At 37.1% G+C, this 22,988-nt stretch overlaps 1 protein-coding gene across 12 annotated transcripts; it reads right to left on the bottom strand.

The window, feature by feature from the left end:
• Positions 1 to 562: 562 nt before the first annotated feature.
• On the bottom strand, positions 563 to 21,601 carry LOC124139310 (far upstream element-binding protein 1-like). Of its 12 annotated transcripts, none has more exons than XM_046506288.2 (21): positions 21,456 to 21,568; positions 20,381 to 20,425; positions 19,102 to 19,189; positions 16,807 to 16,848; positions 16,470 to 16,527; positions 15,622 to 15,797; positions 14,798 to 14,869; positions 13,614 to 13,695; positions 12,581 to 12,749; positions 11,727 to 11,825; positions 11,344 to 11,391; positions 11,119 to 11,217; positions 10,329 to 10,431; positions 9,690 to 9,790; positions 9,005 to 9,224; positions 8,017 to 8,183; positions 6,723 to 6,865; positions 5,650 to 5,717; positions 5,247 to 5,444; positions 4,507 to 4,694; positions 563 to 3,987 (listed from the first exon to the last, which is right to left on the bottom strand). In XM_046506288.2, exons 1-20 carry the CDS (start codon positions 21,528 to 21,530, stop codon positions 4,552 to 4,554), a joined length of 2,196 nt encoding a protein of 731 aa, XP_046362244.1. In that variant the 5' UTR covers positions 21,531 to 21,568; the 3' UTR covers positions 563 to 3,987; positions 4,507 to 4,551. The 12 variants fall into 12 exon arrangements, with proteins under 12 accessions (XP_046362244.1, XP_046362243.1, XP_046362242.1 ...); XM_046506287.2 differs by having other exon boundaries at positions 5,247 to 5,450; positions 9,005 to 9,221; XM_046506286.2 differs by having other exon boundaries at positions 5,247 to 5,450; positions 21,456 to 21,567.
• Between the last annotated feature and the right edge of the window lie 1,387 nt (positions 21,602 to 22,988).

Raw genomic sequence — 22,988 nt, 5'->3', positions numbered from 1 at the left:
AGCATTAAACCAAACTCACTTAACGGTTGTACATAAAGAATTGAGTGGGAACAGTTGGGTCCCTATTTGGCATAACTGAATCCAATGATTGTGGTTTCGTATCACAAATAATGATTTTCGTTGTCAGTAACGTGTTTGTGCTTATGTTTCACAAAAGTAATCGCCAACCTGCATCATGGCCTTTCCTCCACCATTATGCTCATTGCAATTAATGAAGTGAAGACGAAGAACTATCCTTTGTTGAAACCTACTCAACTAAAAATGTTACACTTCTCATTTAAATAAGAGTATAGGTGCGTGTAGTCCTAACATTTCAAGCTACCACTTCGTTTAACATCACCTACAATTAGATTAGGTAAATAGTTACACCAACCGACAATTTAGTATTTCACATTTAAGCTTAATATTGTGCTTGCAACCATTCAGCCATTACTACACATTTTAAAATAATAATATTTTCTCAATGTAACTCAAATGCAAGATTTTGTTTCTATAACATCCAAATGAGAGCAGTTTTAAGTGTCCTAAGAGTCTAAGCCAAATATCAAACCAAAACCATATGGACTCTTTTAGCATTTATTCTGCACTCATGTGTAGTACATAACATGTTGACAGCGCAAAATCCTTGTTCATCCACAATGTGTCAAAAAGGTAATGTTACATTTTCAAGTTTATGACATGACATCAAGCAATTTATCATTGAAATATCAAAACATTCAAACAATAGACCATTGCACTGTTTCAGATATCAAAGATGAGGTTAAAAACATGTGGAATGCATTAAGTTTTGTGGGGATGAACAAGGATTCAATTTCATACGGCCTTATGAAACTTCTGTACAAAGCAATTTGATAAAAACACTAATCTGAGTAAACGGTGCAAGGAACAAAGTTGAATATCAATTATATATGCAATCCACACAAAAACGTAATATATCCTTAATGGTACTGAGGTATGCCCCTGTTGATCAAACACTAGTGCCTCAAACTCCCCACCCCCCTGTGGCTGAGGAGGCTGAGGGCGCAAGGGGGCGGGGGAGGCTCCGAACAAGACAAGCTAAGTTGAACCAACAGCACCAGTATGTTCCAATATAATACCACAAACAAAAGCACTTTGGGAAAATACAAGTCAAATCCAAACATGATGAACGCTGATTAAAATACATCTAACTGCAGTAAATTGTGTTGTGATTGTGCACCATGCTGATTATACGCATCTAGCTCTAGTTCTCAACCCTTATCTGTAACAGAATTTCTGGCAAACGATAGACCATGGCTCCAGAAACCCTTGGCTTGCTCTCATTTGACACATGACCTAGAAAAATATGCTCAATACTTTGGTTTTAAGACAACAAAATGCATTTGAAAAATCTCATCACATTATGTGGGGAAAATATCACATTAGTGAATAGAAATGATGAAAATATGTATCAACTGCCATACATGTACCTTCCTGAGATCTCAAGTCAAATATTCAATTGGAAACTTGCGTTGCATATCATTATCAGCAAACCACCTACATATACAGAATAACTAGTCAGCTTGAGTATTTCTCGCGTGGTCATAAAATGTCACGAAATTGAGACGGGGTTAAACATTCATAAAAATCAATGCATAAAAAAAACATTAGGATATGTAAAATAGTTTTGAACAAAACTTCTTCAATACTACTTAAAACCAGTCTGTAGCTACATATGGTTCAAAACTAAAACAATCAAAATGAAAGTTGATCAACATGTAACACTCTCCACAGCTATAAATTTCAAATGGAATGATCCAAACAATTTAAATAATAAAGGCATATCTTGGCACAAGAGGTCAAACGAAATAGTAATCTACTCAATAAGTATCAATTTTAAAGATCACGGTATATATATGCATGTTAAAAAAACTATTTGCAACGAAAAACACATTTATGAAAGTCAAACAATGCACGCGAACATGAGAAATTTAAACAAGAACATTTATCAAAAATATGCAATAGTCAATTGGTGATAACATTTATATTTATAGAGTCAATATTCACTTAGGCATGAAATATTATCAATATTACCCTATACAGAACGGGCAGGCCTGGCGAACGTGGGAGTTAACGTGCGGGCGGGTGATCTTCCCTCCAGCGCGAGCGAATTCTGGCCAAGTAGGACTGAGTGTGGGTAGGTGGGTGGAGCCTGTCGTCTTTCGACGCGATTTGGGGAAAGCCTGGCAGCCAGCCGAAACCAGCCAACCAAACGACCGACCAATCAGCACCTCTCACCAACATAGTAGGAGCCTGAATTACTTTAGCAAATTTCAAATCAGTCAATGTCATAAAACAGCAAACGGATTCATTATAAAATGTCATGCACATTCAATGGTATTTTTTCCGCAATATCATCCAAAATAAGACAAACAAAGTATATGAATTTCATGTCATTTCAAAACGATATATAATCTGATGAGAATATCTGTTGATTAAACAAGCAGTTTCAAAATGTACAAACTATCATCTATGACTGGACGGCTTAGAAACATGGTTATTTATTTCAGTAGCAAAATAAATCATCACCTAGAAAAGCTAAGAAGTCTACATCATCAATAAGCACTTTCATGAACATTTCATTATACACATCAAAATAGGGTAGTCATTTTATACTATTCATCATTGAGCAAAAAATAATCCTGATAAAAAGGTATGGAATAGTGCATTTAAGGATTCATGACATTGGGTACGATAGTGAAAACATATCAAGCACGGTCATATATGGGTCATACTACTAGTGTCCTACATTTGTTTATCATCAATACAAAATAAAACGGAAAAACGGGTAAATGAAACAAATCCTAAGTTATGAAATGAACGAGCTAACGCAAGAACGAGTGGAATCATCGGAACCACATCAAGACTACTTTTATGATAATGTCAGGAAATTATCTACACAGGTATCAAATAGTTCCATCATTTAAAACAAATCATAATAGACCATATATATTGACCATGGAAGAAATTCCAACAACTGTTTGCATATTAATGTATGGCAGTAATTCAACATGAAATTCAAATATTTGGCAATTACTGGCTGAGAGAGAACATGAACTGTATTTAACTGTGACTTGGGATTCAAAGGTAATACTGGTGAATAGTTCATACAATACTCTTCAAATGCATAAATTATGTCAATATGTGAAAGCATCAATTTTAAAATAAACATACAATATTTAAAATATGAGCAAGTGCCAAGGCAATGAGACATTTTACGATGTTTCTGTCCAAGCTGGGTTTAAGGTTAGTTTATTTCTCCGACCTTTGGCTGTTACCTATTTATATACAAATTTGACGAGCAATTCGGTCAACCATATACATTTCAACATACCTTACCTTCCGTGCCATGCTGTCAAAAGAAACTCAGTTTCTCGAGTCAATGAACAAGAATATATTTCACTATTTTCATGCATCAAAGAGAACAAGCTTATTTTGCATACAATAAACATTTATTCATAGATGACATGTAACCTATGTCTGCTTCATGTGAACACAATACTTCAGGCATAATTTCCCTTCCTGATCACAAACCAAACTATGTACACGATTAAAAGTGTCAAAACAGCATAAAATAATACTAATGACTGCATATAAAAGCGAGACAACAATGTTATTCACAAATTAAGCCTATACAATGAAAATTCCATCAGCTGTTTTAACATGTAATTTACAAACAAACATGATTACACATAAAAATAAACATTTCCAACCTTCTCACGTGGATTTGGAGGGCCTAGAATAGTAAGTAATGCTGTGACTTAGTCTGTTATTTTAATGTTGGAATGTTGTGTGATACTACGACTTATGAAGCAGATGAAGAAATGACATTGGGCAAGTCTACTATAGCAAGCAAGTATGAAATAAGACGATGTTTCATCATAGAAATAAAGTAATGGAGGTTGATCATACAGGAGACAATGGGACATCAGCACAGCAGCAACTCGTCGCTAGACACCTCCACAGCCCCTGTACAAAAAAACAAAGGCAACCACATTCACATATGCATCAGTAATTGAAAACCTGCCCTACCTATTGTTACACGGAGTACTTACATGTGGTGTGGACTCTAGGCTTTCTCACGGCCAGGGGAGACCAGGTCCGCTTCCAATTGGTTGGACCTGGTTTTGAAACTTGCCCTCACATTTAACATTTATGCCCATGGACACTTTGATGAGAATATGGGTCATATAATTTCCTCAGATATTTACACCAACTTACCCTGGGACATACTTACGTCTACAGGAAATTCTGATATAAAGGCAAGCATTAGATACTTAGCATACAAATGCCGAAAGGTAGTTACCAAGTTCAAGAAAGTTTATAAGATTTTTTTTCATGTAACTAAGAAAAGAACTTTTTTATAATTTGGAATCTCAGCATGTCTTGATGAAAGTAGTAATGCAAGCCTTGTATGCTGCAGAATGTGGTCATCCATGCTGGAAGAAAATGATTTATTAGTTGCTCCATGTGGAGCATATATTTTACCTCTTGCGGAGTGCATGTGCAGCCATCAAGTGGGCGTTGCAGCAACTATTGTTGGGGAGGCTGCTGGCCACCTTGTGCCGCTGCTGCCTGCTGCATGATGAGATTGGCCTGGTAGTGCATACCCTGCTGTCTGTAGTACTCGGCCCAAGCAGAACTGTAATCTGCCTGGCCTGTCTGGGGGTTGATTGCTGTATAAAAATGGACCACAATATACCAAATACATTTACACCTTTTCCCTACTATTAATCTAATACAAACAGTTATTGTTTAAATAACCTAATTCAAGATTATTTCTTTATTTTAAGTAGTCATTTAACAAGTTGTCTGAATCAAAAACAGTTACACACATGATTTTAATCAAGTACATAGTGACAACACAGTGATGCAGTAATCTCCCTTGAGATAATTCCAAACAATGCATAAAATCTTCCTAGCAACTAGCAATTCTTTAACTGCTTACATTCAACTTTGAAATGTGATTCAACATGTCTAAGTCAGGGGTAGATTTAACAACAAATTTGTATGTTGCCAGTAGGGCAATCTTCTTTACGTTTCGGACAGCTCTTTGTAATCTTAACTGGACAGCGGTTAAATCGAAATCGACCCCTGTAAGTAAATATTCCGTTTTCTAGTGACAGCTAAGCCTTCATTAAGACATCTCACATTACTGGTGACATGCTTTCCCGAATTATGGTACATGCAGACGAGACGACAGGAAGAATAATATAAAGGTATCTTACACTCACTAGGTTGAGGGAAATTCTGGGGCTGTTGAGAGGGCTGCGTCTGCTGTGTCTGAGGCTGCTGCTGTTGCTGCTGCGGCTGTTGGCCCTGCTGTTGCTGCTGACTGTATTGCCCGTACTGACCATACTGAGCGTAATACTGAGCATAATAAGCAGCCCATGCCGCAGCATTTGCATCTTGTGCCTGCTTGTCACCTGGATCAAAAAACGCAAATAATCGTATTAATCGAGGCAAAAATAAACAGAAGATGTTACAATACTCCAATGTCAATTATATTGCAAATGATCAAGCATAACTGAACACATAACAGCTGATACTTCTATTTGTAAGTCAATCAATACTATCAGATACATCGCTTGTTATTCATCACATGATATACAGTTCAAGAAACCAACTTACTGTCATTCTGTGGGGGTGTTTGTCCATACGCATTCCATCCCTGACCATAGGCATTTGCTGGTGGTTGTCTAAGAGGAAATGAAAGCAATGAAATCGGGAATTCACACAGGATTATATATTCTCCTAAAACATGTTAAAACAATAGCTAAATAAATAGAATAAACTGAACCCAAATATGTGAAGGACAACATTAAACAAGAAAGAAGTGAGCAAAGCTCACATACCCCCGTTATCCCCGCATATAGTAAATAGTAAATAGTAAATAGTAAATAGTTTGTTAATTAATGAAATACTACATATTTCTTACTGATTTTAACTTCAATGTTTTAAAAACTAAGATGAGTTCCAGTAACAATTGACCCCCCCAAATCTCCCATGTTACCAGTGTTCACTACTAGGAAGTAGATCACCATTAACACCTTTGAATAATAATTTGATTGAGGAGTTACATAAGAAGAATTATCAAAAGGACCAAAAGTTGTTGATATAAAACACATAAAAAATGGAACAATATCATATTAGAAAATCAGTAAATTAATAATTTCCATCTAGCCTTAACAAATATGGTAAAGAATTCATAAATTGAAACTAATACAAAGCACAGATACTTATGATGATCTACATGTGTGAAAACAATTTTGGAAAACATTAGCTATACAAAACCAGTCATCAAAATTCCATCATGTTTCCATGAAAACAGCAAAAGAGAAAACTTTCAGAATCTTATAGAAGATAAAAAACAATCATAGTGGTTAATGTAGCAAGTTTGCTGAAGCTAGGATACATAATATTGTAAACATGGATCGTACAAAAACTCTACCCAAAATTTATGTTAAACCATGATTCCATGGAAATGGCAAAAATAAAAAAATTCAGAATCTTCAAACAAGCAAAAGGCACAAGTACTCATTGTGGTAAATGTGTGTAGCAAGTTTGGTGAAGCTAGGGTCCATGGTTAAAAAGTTATGGGCCGTACAAAAGCTCGGACGGAACACTATATACCCCCGATTTACTTCGTAAACGGGGGTATAATTATCTAAGTGAAACATTTGGCTGTTATTCGTGATCCTTACCCTGGCTGTCCGTACTGACCATACTGGTCATATCCTGGTCCCTGCGGACCTGGGCCTGGAGGGCCTTGTGGACCTGGACCTTGTGGGCCGGGCCCACCTGGACCTGGACCCATTGGACCACCGGGACCACCTGGACCTGGACCCTGAAATAATGGTCAATTACAAAACTTGAACAAGTGTATCTTTGTGAAAAAGGAAATCATGTATTGGGCGACTAATCATTAACTTGAACGTACTCTAATCGGCGGACAGTGCCATGCTATAGCATAAATTTTCAGTTTTGGATAAATGTGGAAGTAATTCTTTTAGACATCACTATACAGAGATTTTATTGATGGCTTTAAATTGTGCTACTTTGTTGTTGAATATATCGGTGGTATTATTTATGTAACAGATTGCCTTGCAAATTAATTTATTCTTCCAATATTTGATGTGGAAAATCTGATATTTCAAATTTAAAACTACATGATACAATTCTAATTAAAGTCAGACCTTTGTGTTCACTGCCTTTACAACGAAGATCTGAGGATATCCCATTACAGGTAAAGTCAGAACCTTTTGCAAACTTTGACCAACCAATGAAATGAAAAAAAACAGGACGACGATATTGCCCAATCAGAAACCAGCTTTCGAGCTTTATGGCACTAAAGTCTAGTTCTAAAATGGCAACTTCCATTCCAGACTACCCACTGAAAATTATTGACAATTCTTAAAAACTTTAAAGAAAATTGTTGAAAGAAAAACAGATGGATGATTGTATAGCAGAACTCAGGGTTTGCCTCGACTTTCAGGGGTCCCCAAATAATGAATTTTAAGGGCCCGTCAAAGAAATGGAATGGTGTAGCGTACTGAATGTCATAATTACTTTAGGGCCTGGAATGAATAATGATCATGTGGACAGTGGTCATGATTGATGGATGAAATAACACTCAACTGCTCTTGAAGCAGTGAAGGTACAATGGATATTACCATCTTTTTTATGTGTCCAAATGTCAACATTTATGCGCACTTGACGCACATTGTGAGCTGTGTAAAACCATGAGCACTTCCTGAAGGCTATGGAAAGTACCTTCTGTTTCAAGCGTTTTTCCAATTAATTGAAGCGAGAGCTCTTAATGCATCATGTTAACACCCTTTTGAGGTAAGCATGCTTAGAAAACATTCCGACTTCAGATTTTGTAAGTGATGCTGATTGGTCAGATCTTTCTGTGGCGATAGCGAGCACCAAGATCTGAATTTACAGAGACTGTTGGATACACACCATCATCATATGGAAACATAAAGAGATACTTACATCTGACTGTAAGCCTGCCTTTTCACAGATCATCTGAATAGCATGTTGTATTTGCTGTGGGTTACCACGGATGTTAAAGATTTTCTCTCCTGGGTTTGGTGGTGGGTTTCTGTCCAACTCCACATGTGCTCCAGACTGACGGTTAATTTCTCTGATAGTTTCCCCACCTGCGCAACAAGAATCTATAATTCACAACTATCTTCTCTAAAAACTGCCAAATGCTCATTTCTTGAATTAACATCAAAGAATGTTTTTCCACAAGACTATCGAACACAGCAGCAAGACATGCCTTCAGAAGAAGTGGTTATTGCTTCAAATGGTTGTCATGACCAACTCTGAAGAAGTGGTTATTGCTTCAAATGGATGTCATGACCAACTCTCAAGTCATCTCACTTGTAGACATCTCAACTGATTGATCAAAATATGTTGGAAGATTTATTACCATTCACCACTCATTAAGCAATAAACTTGAGTCATGCTAGCAAAATCTTCCTTTTTATATTGCACAAGTCCGACACTCAAGGCTCTATAAAGAGCCAGAAGTTCTAATGACGTGCTTCCATCAGATGTGTGTCCATTTAATGACTGCACTGCGTACATACTGATAGCATAGGCCTTCCAGGTCACTCTTCTCAACTAATGTGACAACTAAACTGATTCAGCAAATGCTAACCGAGAGTCAATGATCACATATCAGTTGTGAAAGATACGATCTAACACATGAAAAACCATGTGTCTAGCAAAACACTGAAACACCTAAAAAGACATTTTTATCATATTTGACAAAATCACCACAGAAATCAAATTCAGTTGTTCTTGCTATTTTGACAAAGATAAACATCAAAGTCGCTGTATGGGTTCGAAACTCGTTTGATCTATTTTTGGAGATGGTCTGGAGTACAAAACACTTTTTTTTAATTATGAACTATCATTGTGTTTCAGCACGTACATGGTCTTAACTTGGTTGAGATAGAAGATAATCACTCACCCTTTCCAATGACTAATCCACACTTGTCTGAGGGTACTGAGTATGTTGTTCCATCTTGAAATCCTCCCTCAAAGCCTCTGCCCATTCCCCCTCTGCCTGGTCCACCTGGGGGGAAGCCACCTCTGCCGCCACCTCCTCCTCGGCCCCCACCACGACCACCTCGGCCCATTCCAAAACCACCGCCACCTCCTCCCCGACCCATACCGCCAGGACCGAACTGCTGAAAACAATAGCCACAAAGATTATCTCCACATCTTGACTTCATTCAGATGTCAACTATCAAAATGGCTATTGGTTTATGAACATTTAAAGTGGCCAAGATTCTCACTTACACATAAGCCATGTTTATCAATCAAACATTATCAAGAAGCATGTCCACTTTAGTATGAAGCAACAAATTTACCAAAGTTTTGTACATCTGTATGGCATATACCATTAACATGTTGGAAGGTCTACTATCAAACTCCACTCATTGAGGAAAATACCCGAGTGGTGTTAGCGAATCCTTCCTTTAATATCGCACAAGTCCGACACTCCAGGCTCCATAAAAAGAGCCAAAAGTTCTAATGACGTGCTTCCAATTTGTTTTCAGTTTCAGAACAGATTACATATATTCTTTTGTGCAACTAAACCATTTCGTTATTCCAATAATGTACAATTGACAGTAGCAGTATTGGGTACATACGGTTGCATTATCCAACAACTCATGGATCATTCCTACAGCTTGGTTAACCTTGTCAGGAGGGCCTGTAATAGCACATATTCTGTCTGGTGTCTGTCCATCATCTGCAACAGTATAATGGCGGAGGTAAATATCAACGATAATAAAACAAAGAATCCATGCTTTACCAGAGGCAGCTATACAACAGCCAATATGACGAAGATGCCCAAAATTCTTATCTTCAGTTGACAGGGTAGACATGAATTCATATTTTCACTTGTCCACAAAAATGAACTGCAACAGAACTGACATCTACCTAATGTTAAATGTAGTTGTCGACAAATCCTTCCTGTGTTTTTCAAGTCTCGACCAAATGTGCACATTTTACTAATCTGTACATGATAGTCACAAAACATACCTCTTACTCAATGAACCTACTTTGAACTCAAAGAAAGACAATTTCTTAAAAAAGGAAATCCTAATTCTGAATCTCATTTCCTTTTGATTAATGACAAAAGGGTCTTGACTACTGCAATTTTTGAGCCATAAAAAACCACCTTAACATTGTACATCATTTCAAAAGACAGATTCTTTAGGAATTAAACTTATACATGTTCTAAGTATTATTAAAGTATAGTACAGAGGTTCTCTACAATACACTACCTGGCTTAAACTGTACTTTTGCACCAGTTTCTGTCTGGATCTTTTTGATCATTTCTCCACCCTTGCCAATAACAAGCCCAACTGCTGCTCTGGGTACGGGGATCTGTAACAGAATTGCTTATCTTAATATCAACAAATAGATACTGCACATGGATATGGTAGTTGTTTTGTAGTTATTTTTACACCTCAGTCTGCAATATTTAAGCAAAATCAGAGTCTGGGTCAGTCAAACCAGTGCTTGACACATTGCGCAACTTCCAATGTCATGCCCAAAGTAAATATGATATAAGTAGGAAACTTGATAACTTGAACATAATGACAGACCTAACCAAGAAAAACAAAATGGTAGCCACAACAACATGAGTTTAAAATCCCCTGACATGTGGCTACCCTGCTATCCTCCATCAGAAAGTTATTTATTTACTATTCTATACTACATAACATCCTTATACATACATGCACTATTTTAGTTTTTTTCAGTTTGTTTAACGCTGCACTCAGCAATATTCCAGCTATATGACGTCGGTCTGTAAATAATCGAGCCTGGACCAGACAATCCAGTGATTGATATCATGAGCATCGCTCCACTCAAATGGGATATGCCTGACCACCAGATCTTAGTCGCCTCTTACGAAAAGCAGTCGCCTTTTATGGCAAGCATTGGTTCTGAAGACCTACTCTACCCCGGATCTGCACATGTCCGCTTTTTTTCAGAGAAAGATTAACACCCTAAAGTTGATTATCTGTTGTGACAACTACATGAACTCAGTAATGACAGCAGTTATTTTACCTCTGTTCCACCTCCTCTGCCACCCATTCCATAGTCATTGAATCTGCCACCTCCTCCTCCTCCTCCACCTCCACCGCCTCCGCCGCCGCCACCACCCATCTGTGGAATATGCAAGACAAATATATTGTACTTGGTTTACAGACACCAAAAATCGAAAAAAAAAAAAAAAATGAAACCAGAATGTCAATTTCCTTTATAAATAGAGACATTACTGTCACTACCCACCTCCATGTCTTTTTCTGCCAATAGTTCAATAACCATCTCCTTGGCTCTCTGAAAACACAAAACATTAACATGCAAAAATACTATACACACAAGTATTCACGGGTACATCGCTCAACTTGTCCAATTAAAAGCAAATCATAATGTCAATACTGAATTACTCTTTAGAACATGAAATCTATACCGCATTCCTAAGCTGACCATTAAATGCATAACTTTTGTGATTTAGCTACTTGTAAAAAAATCCTCAGTTAAAAAAATCAGTTAATAGGCACCTTAAAAAGAATGAAAACTATTGTGTTTATCAAGGTTATCTTAACAGCATGTGAGCAACTGGAAGCACTGACCCCCAGCACCCATGGTAGAGGGCAGACATGTGAACAAACCTGACACTTGTTGGGATCCCCTGTTATACGGAGAGGCTTGTCACATGCTGTTGGAGAGTTGCTGTCTTGAATCATTACCATTTTTACACCAGCACGCTCCTGACATTCACAAGGAAGAAGTTGGAGTGAGAAAAATATACAATGGAGGATTTGTTAGTATTTTAAACATGTTGCTAATTATAAAACTTTGGTTCTGAAAATGAACAAAAGACCAATCATTCAAATTTGAAATGATGGATGTGTCATTCAGTGTTCAAAATTATGTGTGTGCAAGTGGTGGTACTTGAGGTTTGCTGTTACAGAAAATGATCCCACACTCTGAATGCCCACTGGACACAACTGTACACAAGTGAATTATGGTGGCTCTTACGACTGGGCCGACTGTTGGTTTGTTTGTTGTTTTACGCCGCACTCAGCAAAATTCCAGCTTTATGACGGCAGTCTAAATAACCTAGCCTGGACAAGACAATCCAGTGATTGACATCATAAGCAACGATCCACGCAATTGGGATGGATGACATGCTTCAACCAAGTCAGCAAGCTTGACCAACCAATCCCGTTTGTTGCCTCTTACGACAAGCATGGGTTGGTGAAGACCTACTTTACCCCTTTACGGGTCGCCAACTGCTGGAAATGAGCAACACCCCAGCCATAGTAAAGTAACTTGAAAACAAGAGTATGGGTCAGACAAAGCAGTTGTTGACAGTTGATGATGTCATTTAAACCACTGTAACTAACCCATATTTTTTCAAAGAGATAGTTGAAACCTTTTTAGCCCCAGAGTTGCCACAGGTGACATTGCACGAAGGCAGCCTGTGAAAAGCAAATCTGTAGTGTGCTGAGCAGCCACTCACCTGCAGCTGCCTGATGGTTTCCCCGCCCTTGCCAATGATGAGGCCGACCTTGTTGCCTGGTATACTCATCTCAACAACGGCCTGCCCATCATACAATTGATTGGGATCCATCGGACCCTGGGAGCTCTTTCCTCGCTCAATGATAAGATTGATTGCCTGCTTACAAGCTCTGAAAGATGAATAATTAGTGCAGACAATGAACCACCAATGTCCTATTGCATATGGACAAATGATGAACAGACAGAATGTTTGTGTAGCACAATACAAATTTTCAGGAAAAAAATATTAGGAAATATCGAAATGGCAACATATTTGGTCAACTTAATTTGGTCAGTTTTGCATTGATTGGTTTTCTTTATATCATTGTACAGATAGGTACACATTGCCCAGAGAAGTGTGAAAGTTCTTCTGGATTTGACTTAAGAGGTAAAACATTTGCCATGGGACAATGACATTAAGGAATGTTCATTTAGGGATAAGATTTCTTAAAACATACTTAAAAAGTTGGGTGAGGATTTAGGATACTAAATGAAGTATGTGTACATTGTAATGGCATGTATCAGGAAAACAGACATGTCACCACCTGATCCTCTTCACTCGTCAACAAGAAGCAAAGCTCCAGATAAGCTTTTGGTTATTGGGGTATTTTACCCAGCGGTAATCAAGTTTGTTGCACAAGTTTTTTTCCAAATCGGCAAGTGAACTTTGCAATCTGCTGATACACAATATTTTTATCCAACATTTGTCATATACATATTTGTTTTATTTCAAAAGCATATTTATAGTTTTTGTTGCACGTTTGATACGCTAGGACCTGATTTGTCTGCATATTTCTGTTTATTTAATGCATATTTTATGCAAATACGCAGCAAATATAGAGTTCTGAAGAATAATCGGATACTCGTGTTATCCACATTGTGTGAATCTCAACATGGTGTCCACACAGATTTTTATGGCTATTTTCAATGTGAATGCTGAAGTCCAGATAGGTTTTCATCTGTGCAGGTAAAGATAATAAACCACTGTTACTTACTGTATAGCACTAGGGGGGCCTGTGAGGGTGCACATTCTTTCTGGGAGGCCTCCACTGTCTGAAAAATGCAAACATGCATCATCTGCACAATTAGTACACAGCAGATCGCCTTCAATATATCATATTTAGCAGACATGAAATTCAACTTTCCTTTTGACTGACTGTAGGGTCTTAAATTTTGGTGCATGATTCCAGAGTAATTCTTTTAAAAATCTCCACCTACAACGGGTTGCTTAACAAGATACTTTCAGAACTACCTTAAAGCTTAAGATTCTGTGGTGAATAAAATGAATTGTACACAGAAAGCCTATTATCTTTATATTACAGATTAAGATTTTGTTCTCACAAAAATATGGCAGATTTCTGGAACAAAAGATCTCATTCATATCAAACATTCTCAGATATAAGGCAAAAAGTGAGCAGGCCTCACTAGTGTCCCTGACTTCCATGCCAACATATTTTTAAGTTCAAAACATAACAGCAATTTTCCCCCCCGAAAACTTGCTATCAAAATGAAACTTTGCACTGCACCTCCCTTATTGGTAAAGAAACTGTACCCCCAATTGGAAAAAAATCCATGAAGTTTTTGAGTTATTGGTTGCACAAATGTTGAAGTGAAAATTAACAAGTTCAAAACATTGTTTTTCAGAAAATACATACATCAAAATTGAACTATGTAAAGAAAGAAAAAATTATAGCTGTATTTTTTCAGAAAATCCAAATATTCAAACTTCACACTGTACCTCTCCTATAGGTATAAAAAGTGTTGAAATGAATCTGTAGTAGTTATCAAGTTAAAGGTCACAGAAATAGTGTCCTCTGAAGGACGGACAGAAATCCTTGATAAAAGAATATACCCCCCTTTTAGGTTGATATTCAACCAAGTCTGTCAATAAAAATATATATTCCAATTTGAACTGAACATCCACAATTTATTTTACAAATAAAAAAAAAAAAAGACATCCCAATTTTGAACAACATCACAATATTTTTCCAATTTACCTGGCTTTGGCACAGAGTTTAGAATCCTAAACAAGTCCCTGGATCAACTACCACTAACACACAACCCCAATTGACACTGCCACCAATAAGCTGATAAACATTTACTTGAGAAGAGGCCTGTTGAGTATGAAGAACAGTAACATTAATGAACAAATGTAAAATCCACTGCTATCAGGACCAACCTGGGGCAATCTGTACTTTGCAGCCTGTCTCTGCCTGCAACCGTGTGATTTGCTCACCACCTTTACCAATAACTGAAATGGAGACATTCAATAATTTTGAAACCTGTTGGAAATGTTAAAGTAAAACATCTTGCTCAAAACAAAAATAAAAAATTCAGCAAATTATCCAAGGAACCAATTCATAAAATCAGACTTTAAGATCAACTCAAGAGTAATTAAAATCAGATCTTGGTGCTCGTTATCGCTACTGGTCTGCAGGTCACACTAGAGCAACCTTTTGCAAATTATGACCGACCAATGAAATAACAAAAAGAAAACATTAGCCAATCAGTAAACAGCTTTTTCCAGCTTTACGACACTTGTTTCAAAATGGTGACTTTCATTAGACAACACTTTGAAAAATAATGGCAAAGTTCTCACTTCGAAATTTGAAAACTGAATGAAAAAGAAAATTTCGTAAAGTCTAATACATGGCAGAGATTTTGCAGCAATAAATCCTAGACTATGGAAAGTATCTTTTCAGATGTTTATCCCATTGATAAGATATGATTGATAGATAACAGTTGTACAACATTCAGAACAGTCGTACATCCCGATAATTGTTGTTCATAATTCCCTGCATTAATCTTTGAGGTTGCAAGATTGGAAAACGCATTTGATTTTTGTGAACCTGTACAGTGTAAGCAACATTGATTGGTCGGATGAAAAGTCTTTCTGATGAGACCTGTAATGGGAGGTCCTAAGATATTTGTTTAGCAGTTGTGAGCACAAAGACCTGATGTTAATGTAATAGTGAAATTAAAATGAAGTTGGTAATTACTCACTTAATCCGACCATCTTGTCAGGAACTGCATACTCCTCTGTGCTGACCATCTCGAGGTGTGGTTTGGGTATGCTTGACGGGGGACCAGATGATGCTACTCCTAGCTGCTGATTGATTCTTGCTGCTGCTTCTTGTGCAGCCTGTGCAGCCTGACTGGCTCTGATGTGAGAGTTTGGACTTAACGCCATACAGACTTGATTATATTACAAGTCAAATGAATAGATACATAATATCAAACAATGTACACTCTACTTTTATTGACAAAAATATTGAATCAAACAATTACTTTTTTAGATGATTGGATTGCATGTTCTGAAATCAAAAGATGAATACTGACAATTGAAAAAAACGAGTCAAGAACACATGCAGAAACATGTTTTGCAAACACCATTATTTCACTTGGACAGCAACCATACCGAGAATTGACAATATTTATAAAAACTTTCACATTATACAAATATTTGTTCTTGGTATGCTGCAAGATCAAATATGAATCGGCTGATGTGAGTCAGTAGGTAGGACTGCTTTTTATAATTATATTTTTGAGAATTTTGTACTTCTAACATGACTATTTAGCACTGATCATAATGTTTCTAAATTTTGTAGGCCAAAAGATGTGGAAACAGCATTTTCAACTGTAACAAAAACATCTGGGTCCCAAGTGAAACAATGATTCGGTAAGGTTACCTGAAACAAGTACTTCATTTTATTTTTGACAGTTTAAGTTTCATTTAAATTTCATTATGTTCCTAAAAATTCAACTGAAAAGTACTTTCCAGTACATTTGAAAACACCTTACTGATATCAAAATTTCATAGGAAACTAATCAAGACTTGAAATGTGTCCTACCTTTGCTGATCAGCTACTCTCTGTTGATCTGCTATTGCTCTCAGCTGTGCTCCTATAGCTAGCAAAGAAACAACACTTTCATAAACATGGCATCACCAACAACTCGCATTCCTATCTGTACCCTACAATCTTACCAGACCTTTCTGCTTTGCACCCTGAAAGCAAGACCTACTATTACTTACTGTGTTGTGGTGTCCTGTAGTCTGAGGGAAGAAAAGCATTATTGAATGTCCAGAACATTGCATTTCTGACCAGGCCTAACCCAACACTGTAGTTCAACTAAGTCAAATGGTTGATTCCCTTATACCTCAACATTACCACAAGTCAAATAACTCACGATCTACAATTGCGGCAGGGGTTTTCTTTGCTTCTGGTTCACCTGAAACGAGAAAAACAAAAAAACATCCTGTTAGGGGCTATCCTTGGGTTTGTCTAGGTGCCAATGTACAGGCTGTGTCAGAATGTGGATAGAAGAATGGCAGAGATGTTGGGATTAATCACAGATAATGACAGCTGCTGTGGTGTTAAACATGGATCAAAGTGAAGATTCAAAGGTGTGTCTAAATACTAGAAGCAGATGAGATGTTCTTGGGAGTTGTTGTTGAAGGAGATTTTGAGACTATGCAGAACAGTTACAACTGAGTCAGAAACAGACAACCCCTAGGAACTACTAGAAAATGTCATGTCTACGTACAGTGTTGAGTTAAAAGGCTGGTCAGAACTACATCACATCCAGTAAACCTCTCACCTGTATCAACCAGGGCTTGGGCTTACTGGATGAACTAAAGTTTAAACTCAATACAATGAATTAGAATGCAAGACAATAGAATTTAATTCAGTTTCAAAAAAAGCTGAAAATAGAAATAATGTTAAATGGCCACCAAACACCATCAAGCATGGCAATACTAAACTATCGAGTCTTGCGATAATTTTCAAAATCTGCACAAGAACAACAACTTCAAGTACAAACAGGAGCTAGGGAATCTGCAGCTCACTTGACCTCAACGGCTCGTGTGAATGCAATGAATTGAGCAAGTGTCAGGAAATAATGGCATCAAGAACAAACATCAAGCAATTACATCATAAAATGCTTCTTCGTAAGTTCCTTAAAGGTGCTAATTCTGTGCCACTATCAGTGAGGGTTAGCATGGGCTATTGCACTTATATAGTGATGCATTGCACCAGTCAGTACAAAAACACCTGGGCCTACAAGCCAGAATTGGTCTAGGAATCACCTTTGGTAGATTTTAGTGTCACATATGGATCATTCTAGCCGAGTTTACTGGACCACGACACATTTTACAGCACTCGTGCATAAGTGCCTAAAGCAGATGATTCTATTATATCCCTTTGTTTAGCAAAGATAAGACCAAGTCATCAAGTGTCCAAAGGAATTCCAAGAATTTTGCAGGCTTGGTCTGTACATTATCTGTATTCAACAGATGAGATTATACCCCAGTGAACATACAAATAATCTCCTCCATGTTCAAATATGCCCTGTGGGCTGTTTGAACAGATTCCAGAGCACCATAATGGCTTGACAGTAATGATCCCAAAATGCCAACATGCAGGTGGGTATTACTATGAAGGAGCATGTACCATCCACCACTCTACAACAGTATTACACATGCAATGATCTGAGCAGTCACAGTAAACACAGATACAAACAACTGTCAACACACAGATCCTAATACAAATTGATTCACATCACATAGATACAATTAAGTCAGATCGTAAAATGTAGTCTTGAAACTCTACATGACAAATGTTGTGCGAACAGCTTCAAAATGTTACAATAGCCATAGCTGCAATACTGGGATGCAATGCTCAATTCTCATGTTAACGTTTTTATGTTTTCCAGGAAGAAAACATTTTTGAACATGTATTGAGATTTATTTTTCCAAAGCCGGTAAGAATAATTTGACATGAGCACAGACAATCCATCTTGATAAGACAATTTTGAAAATAACATCTTGTTCTTTGCAAAGTGATGAGGGCAGCTGCATGTTACAATATTTGGAACGTCATCCTTAACTTCTCAAACAGAATGAGATGCTGATTTCACTTTTGATGAAATGACCTAAACATTTTTGGAAAAGATTCTAACTTTTGGGGGATGAAAATGTATTTTCTAGTTTTTACTGATCAAGAAGATTAATAATTGCCTCAGACTAGCAGTGACACTTTCTGTTGAATTACCAAGAAAGGTTACAAATAAACTGCCAACTTTAGTGTTAAGAGGGGTTTAGTTATCAATTACTGCACAGCACAAAATTACTAATTACTAACCACAAAGACTGAGTTAGAAAACACATTTATAAACATCTAAAACTTATACAGGATTTCATCTAGTTCAGTTCGCTTAAATGGAGAACTATTTACGAAATGCTACCTCAGTATGCCCCTCAACACCAATTCAAAGCCAAAGGGAATAGAAAGAAACTCTTGCAAATTGAAAGGCAACCCCTTGCCTGCAGTTTCTAATGAATGTTCATTCAATTATCAATATTGTAGTTTTGAAGTTGTAATAAATTGAAATAGCCATATCATTGAGTTTTTGCCAGAAGTTTGAAGACCTTGATGAAACCCTGTGCATTATGTCAAGCTTAGACTAGGTAGGTAGGAAACTAACCAAGCCCAGTTGATCCCTCTTCAAATGGCCTCTTCACGCCCTGCTGTCCTGCATCGCCCCCTCCGGGCTGGTTGATTTTAGCTGCTATCTGCAATAGACATGGATTATTATTAACAAGAAACAAGTGTTTTTTTAAGATTGATAATTGGCTAACGAGTTAAATGAGATACATTTGTTGCCAAACATTGCACACAAAGTGTTCCATCTGTAGGACAAAAGCCTGCAACTAGTCTATTCTGTGCCTATATTCAAATACCGTAGCTGAAAACCCTAACGACCCTAGGCCTCTAAAGTTTGGGCACTGGTTAGGGGTTGACATGTTTTCTTTCAAAGCTGTTCGGTGCAACTTTTCATACAAGTCATACATACTTGGTTTTTCGATTACATTTCTAATTCTAAATATTTCACTCAAGTCAGGTTTTACCCTTACTAAATTCAATGTCTTTTTCATCTGAAACTTAAGAATTAAAGTTCCAATATTTTCAATAGCACACTGATCAAAAACATTTACATACCACACTTGGTACATATTCTTACATTAAAAAAAAGACAGCTACTTATGGTTTAGTACACTTGTCCCAAATTGACTTTGGGAGCCTGTACTACATGCTATGCAACAGTTTCAGTAACCATTGCCTTCTTTTACGATCAACTGTATTTTTCTCTCCACAAAACAGGTTTCAGTAACATATCCTCATTGTTATAACTGGTTCTTGTGAAGACATATCAAGGAAGGAAGTTTGACATTTTCCTCTTATTGGCACAAAGTCAATATTGCTGTAGATTCCCTAGACATCAGTTGAATTTATTTCACCGATCAATATTTTGATTTTTTTAAAGAAGACATTAATTCAAGCCAAGTTTCCAAATATGAGCTAAAGTGTGGTCACAATGCTAAAGAGTAGGAACAAAAGATTAATTCAATTCGGTTTATTAATCAATAGATGCTCATATAACAATATTTAGAAACCTGTCCAATTTCCCTTAAGGAATCTTGAGCACATGTCCCAGGGAATGATTAGTTTGTCCAGGTATCAATGGTGGCATATTTCTTGGTTTAAAGATCATTTAACGACCCAGCCTGTAGGTGTGTAAAGACAATAGTTTTTCACCCATTTTTTGTTGAACTGTGGAACCAAAAGAGAATTTATCTCATTTTATTTGTAAATACAAAGCAATTCACATCTGATCAGTTATTAATCCAACTACAGCTTTATAAAAAATTGCTTAAATAATTCACCAGGTTTCATACTAAACAAAACAACTTGCAGTGACATACGTTTAGGGTCTGCATGGTGACTGTTTCATCTGATTGATCAGCATGCTACGGTCAGATTGGAAAAAAGGAAACAGTCAGGTTTTATGTATCCTTTAAATAAAAGAAGCCATGATCTCAATAAAAAAAATTAAGCTACATGCTGCACATGCCCCAATCTCTCAAAACACAATCAGGACTAGGGGCCAAGTAGAGACAGCTTATTAACTTTTCATGCCTCTGACCTATTTTCACGGAATCACTACTTTCACCAGGAAAAACGCTTAATTCGCCTGGAAAAAGCAACATACATCATAGAAAGCACAACTAAGTGCAAAATATGGAAGTACGTTTAACAATGAACTGAACCCAAAAGAACTTGTCCTTGAAAAAGGAAGAATAGGAAATCCAAATAGAACGTGCGCAATTAACACTCCGATTTCCAGTAAAACTCTTGTAATATGTACTATGCACAGAACAGCTTAAAAGCAATCTTTTACTTCCTTATTAAAGCGGAACAACAAGGCCTCATGTTGGAATGATAATGGGGAAACACGTGTAGCCAACTGCGTATCGAGCACGTTTAATTGATTAAAAACTAAACCAAGTGCGCGCTACACGTAGGTAGTGATTGCTAATCTAGTCACGAATTAGGGCTTGCGATGCAGTGAATCAATCTTAGATTTTATACGCGTAAAATACATACCGGATACGCTTTGGCACTGTGACCCTTGAGGGCGTTCAAAAAACCAAGCGTGTTCTCTACTTTTCATAACCTAATTTACTTGGATATTAATATGCACTGGGCGGGGGGGACATATAACCAAAGGACTTCACAGAAGAACAACACACACTTAGGCAGAACCAGTGTAAGTTTATTTAGCATCCATCGGTGGTCGTAGTAAATGTTTCGAAACCACGTGCACATCCTAGCCCCTTGCTAATTGAAAATGTCGGCACGCGGAAGCATGTCTTCAGATCGCCGAGAAGCCACGGTCGAGGAACAAGCATAATTAGATATCCGAAACAATCCAGATACATATCATTATGATCTACAATTCAGCACCTTTGCATTTCAATGTTTAATGATCATTATTACCTGTCTTGCTCTTGCTACTGCGTCCGCGAAAGCCGATTGTGCATCAAATCCACCTGGACCACCAGATTGATCCATTGTCTTCAAAATGGCGGAAGAGAGTGATCGCGACGCGAGGGCGCTGAAGTTTTCTGCTATTTTGATTGGCCGAGACAGAAAAGGCGCCCTCTGTTGGGATTTTCCACCACGAGCACGTGGTTTTTGCATTGCTTTAGAAAATTCAAGAGGAGAGTTGTGGGTTTAACCTCAATGGCACGGCCTGCAAGGAAAGAAAGGGAGCCGTGCAAAGTCGAGAGGCTTGGGCCAAACAGTTGAAATGTTCTTGGTGAAAAATATCGATAAGTACTATTAACTAGGTTACGTAGGTGATTAATATTCTTAAAACAAGATTCTGATGGTATGCAACAGATTATATTTCTGAATTAAATTTGGCTAATTTATTTTTTCCCCATTATTGTATGAAATCCCCATCTTTATTATTTTTGTCAAGATATCGATACATAGGTTATTGATATTCAAGATTGCAGATATACAATATGTTGTACAACTTTGTGGTATTTTAACATCTTCATTTGTGAAATAAAATCTAATTTTATAAACAAATTCAACCAAATCATCTATGCATATTATTTTATAAAATCCCTATCTTTATCGTGTTTCTTTGTTTCATCTAAGCTCCTTATGATTGTTACCAGGTTAAAGTTTCTCTTGGGTCGCTATGTTACTAAACCTCGACCTTTGTATGGTATATCTTATGCAATATAAAATTTTCTGTAAAAATGTTTGAAATACATATTTATAAGATGACCGTATTTAATATACAAAAAACATGAAGTGCTGTATTTGATTAATTTGTTTATGAAATCCTTTAACATTTTCTTAATTTTACTCCTGCAAAAATATTTCATTGACCAAAAAATTACAATTTGTCGGTCTCGTAGTGATTTTCAGAAGAAATGTTTGTTTTGTTTTGTTCGTTTTTTACGCCCCACTTAGTAATATTCCAGCTATATGACGGCGGTCTGTACATAATCGAGTCTGGACCAGACAATCCAGTGATTGCATAATCAGCATCGATCCATGCAATTGGCATCGATGATATGTACCAACCAAGTCGGCGAGCCTGACCACCCGATCCCGTTAGTCGCCTTTTACGACAAGCATAGTCGCCTTTTACGGCAAGCATGGGTTGCTGAAGACCTATTCTACCCCGGATCTTCACGGGACAGAAATGTTTGTAATTTAACTGATAATTACACATATTTTAATCATATTTTTAAGCACACTCCCCATGTGTCAGTATTCCCCCTGTCACTGTGCTGGCAATGTGTGAAGTAAGGCCAGACTTGATTAAAACTTGGTTTACGAATCCCTCGATTCTAAAAAATTAACAATGTGAAATAAAGCACAAAAAGCTGTGTTTTTTAATTCCGCCGACCGGAAATAAGTGTAAAAAAAAATTCATTCACTTTCGCGATCAATATCAATAAATTATTTAAAAAAATTAATAAAACCTGTTGAAAATGTACCTTAATG

Source organism: Haliotis rufescens, unplaced genomic scaffold (assembly GCF_023055435.1).
Source record: "Haliotis rufescens isolate VD_foot unplaced genomic scaffold, xgHalRufe1.0.p SCAF_8, whole genome shotgun sequence".
In the NCBI taxonomy this organism is placed as follows: Eukaryota; Metazoa; Mollusca; class Gastropoda; order Lepetellida; family Haliotidae; genus Haliotis; species Haliotis rufescens.
The sequence above is the reverse complement of the archived record's forward strand: the minus strand, read 5'-3'. Positions and strand labels throughout refer to the sequence as shown.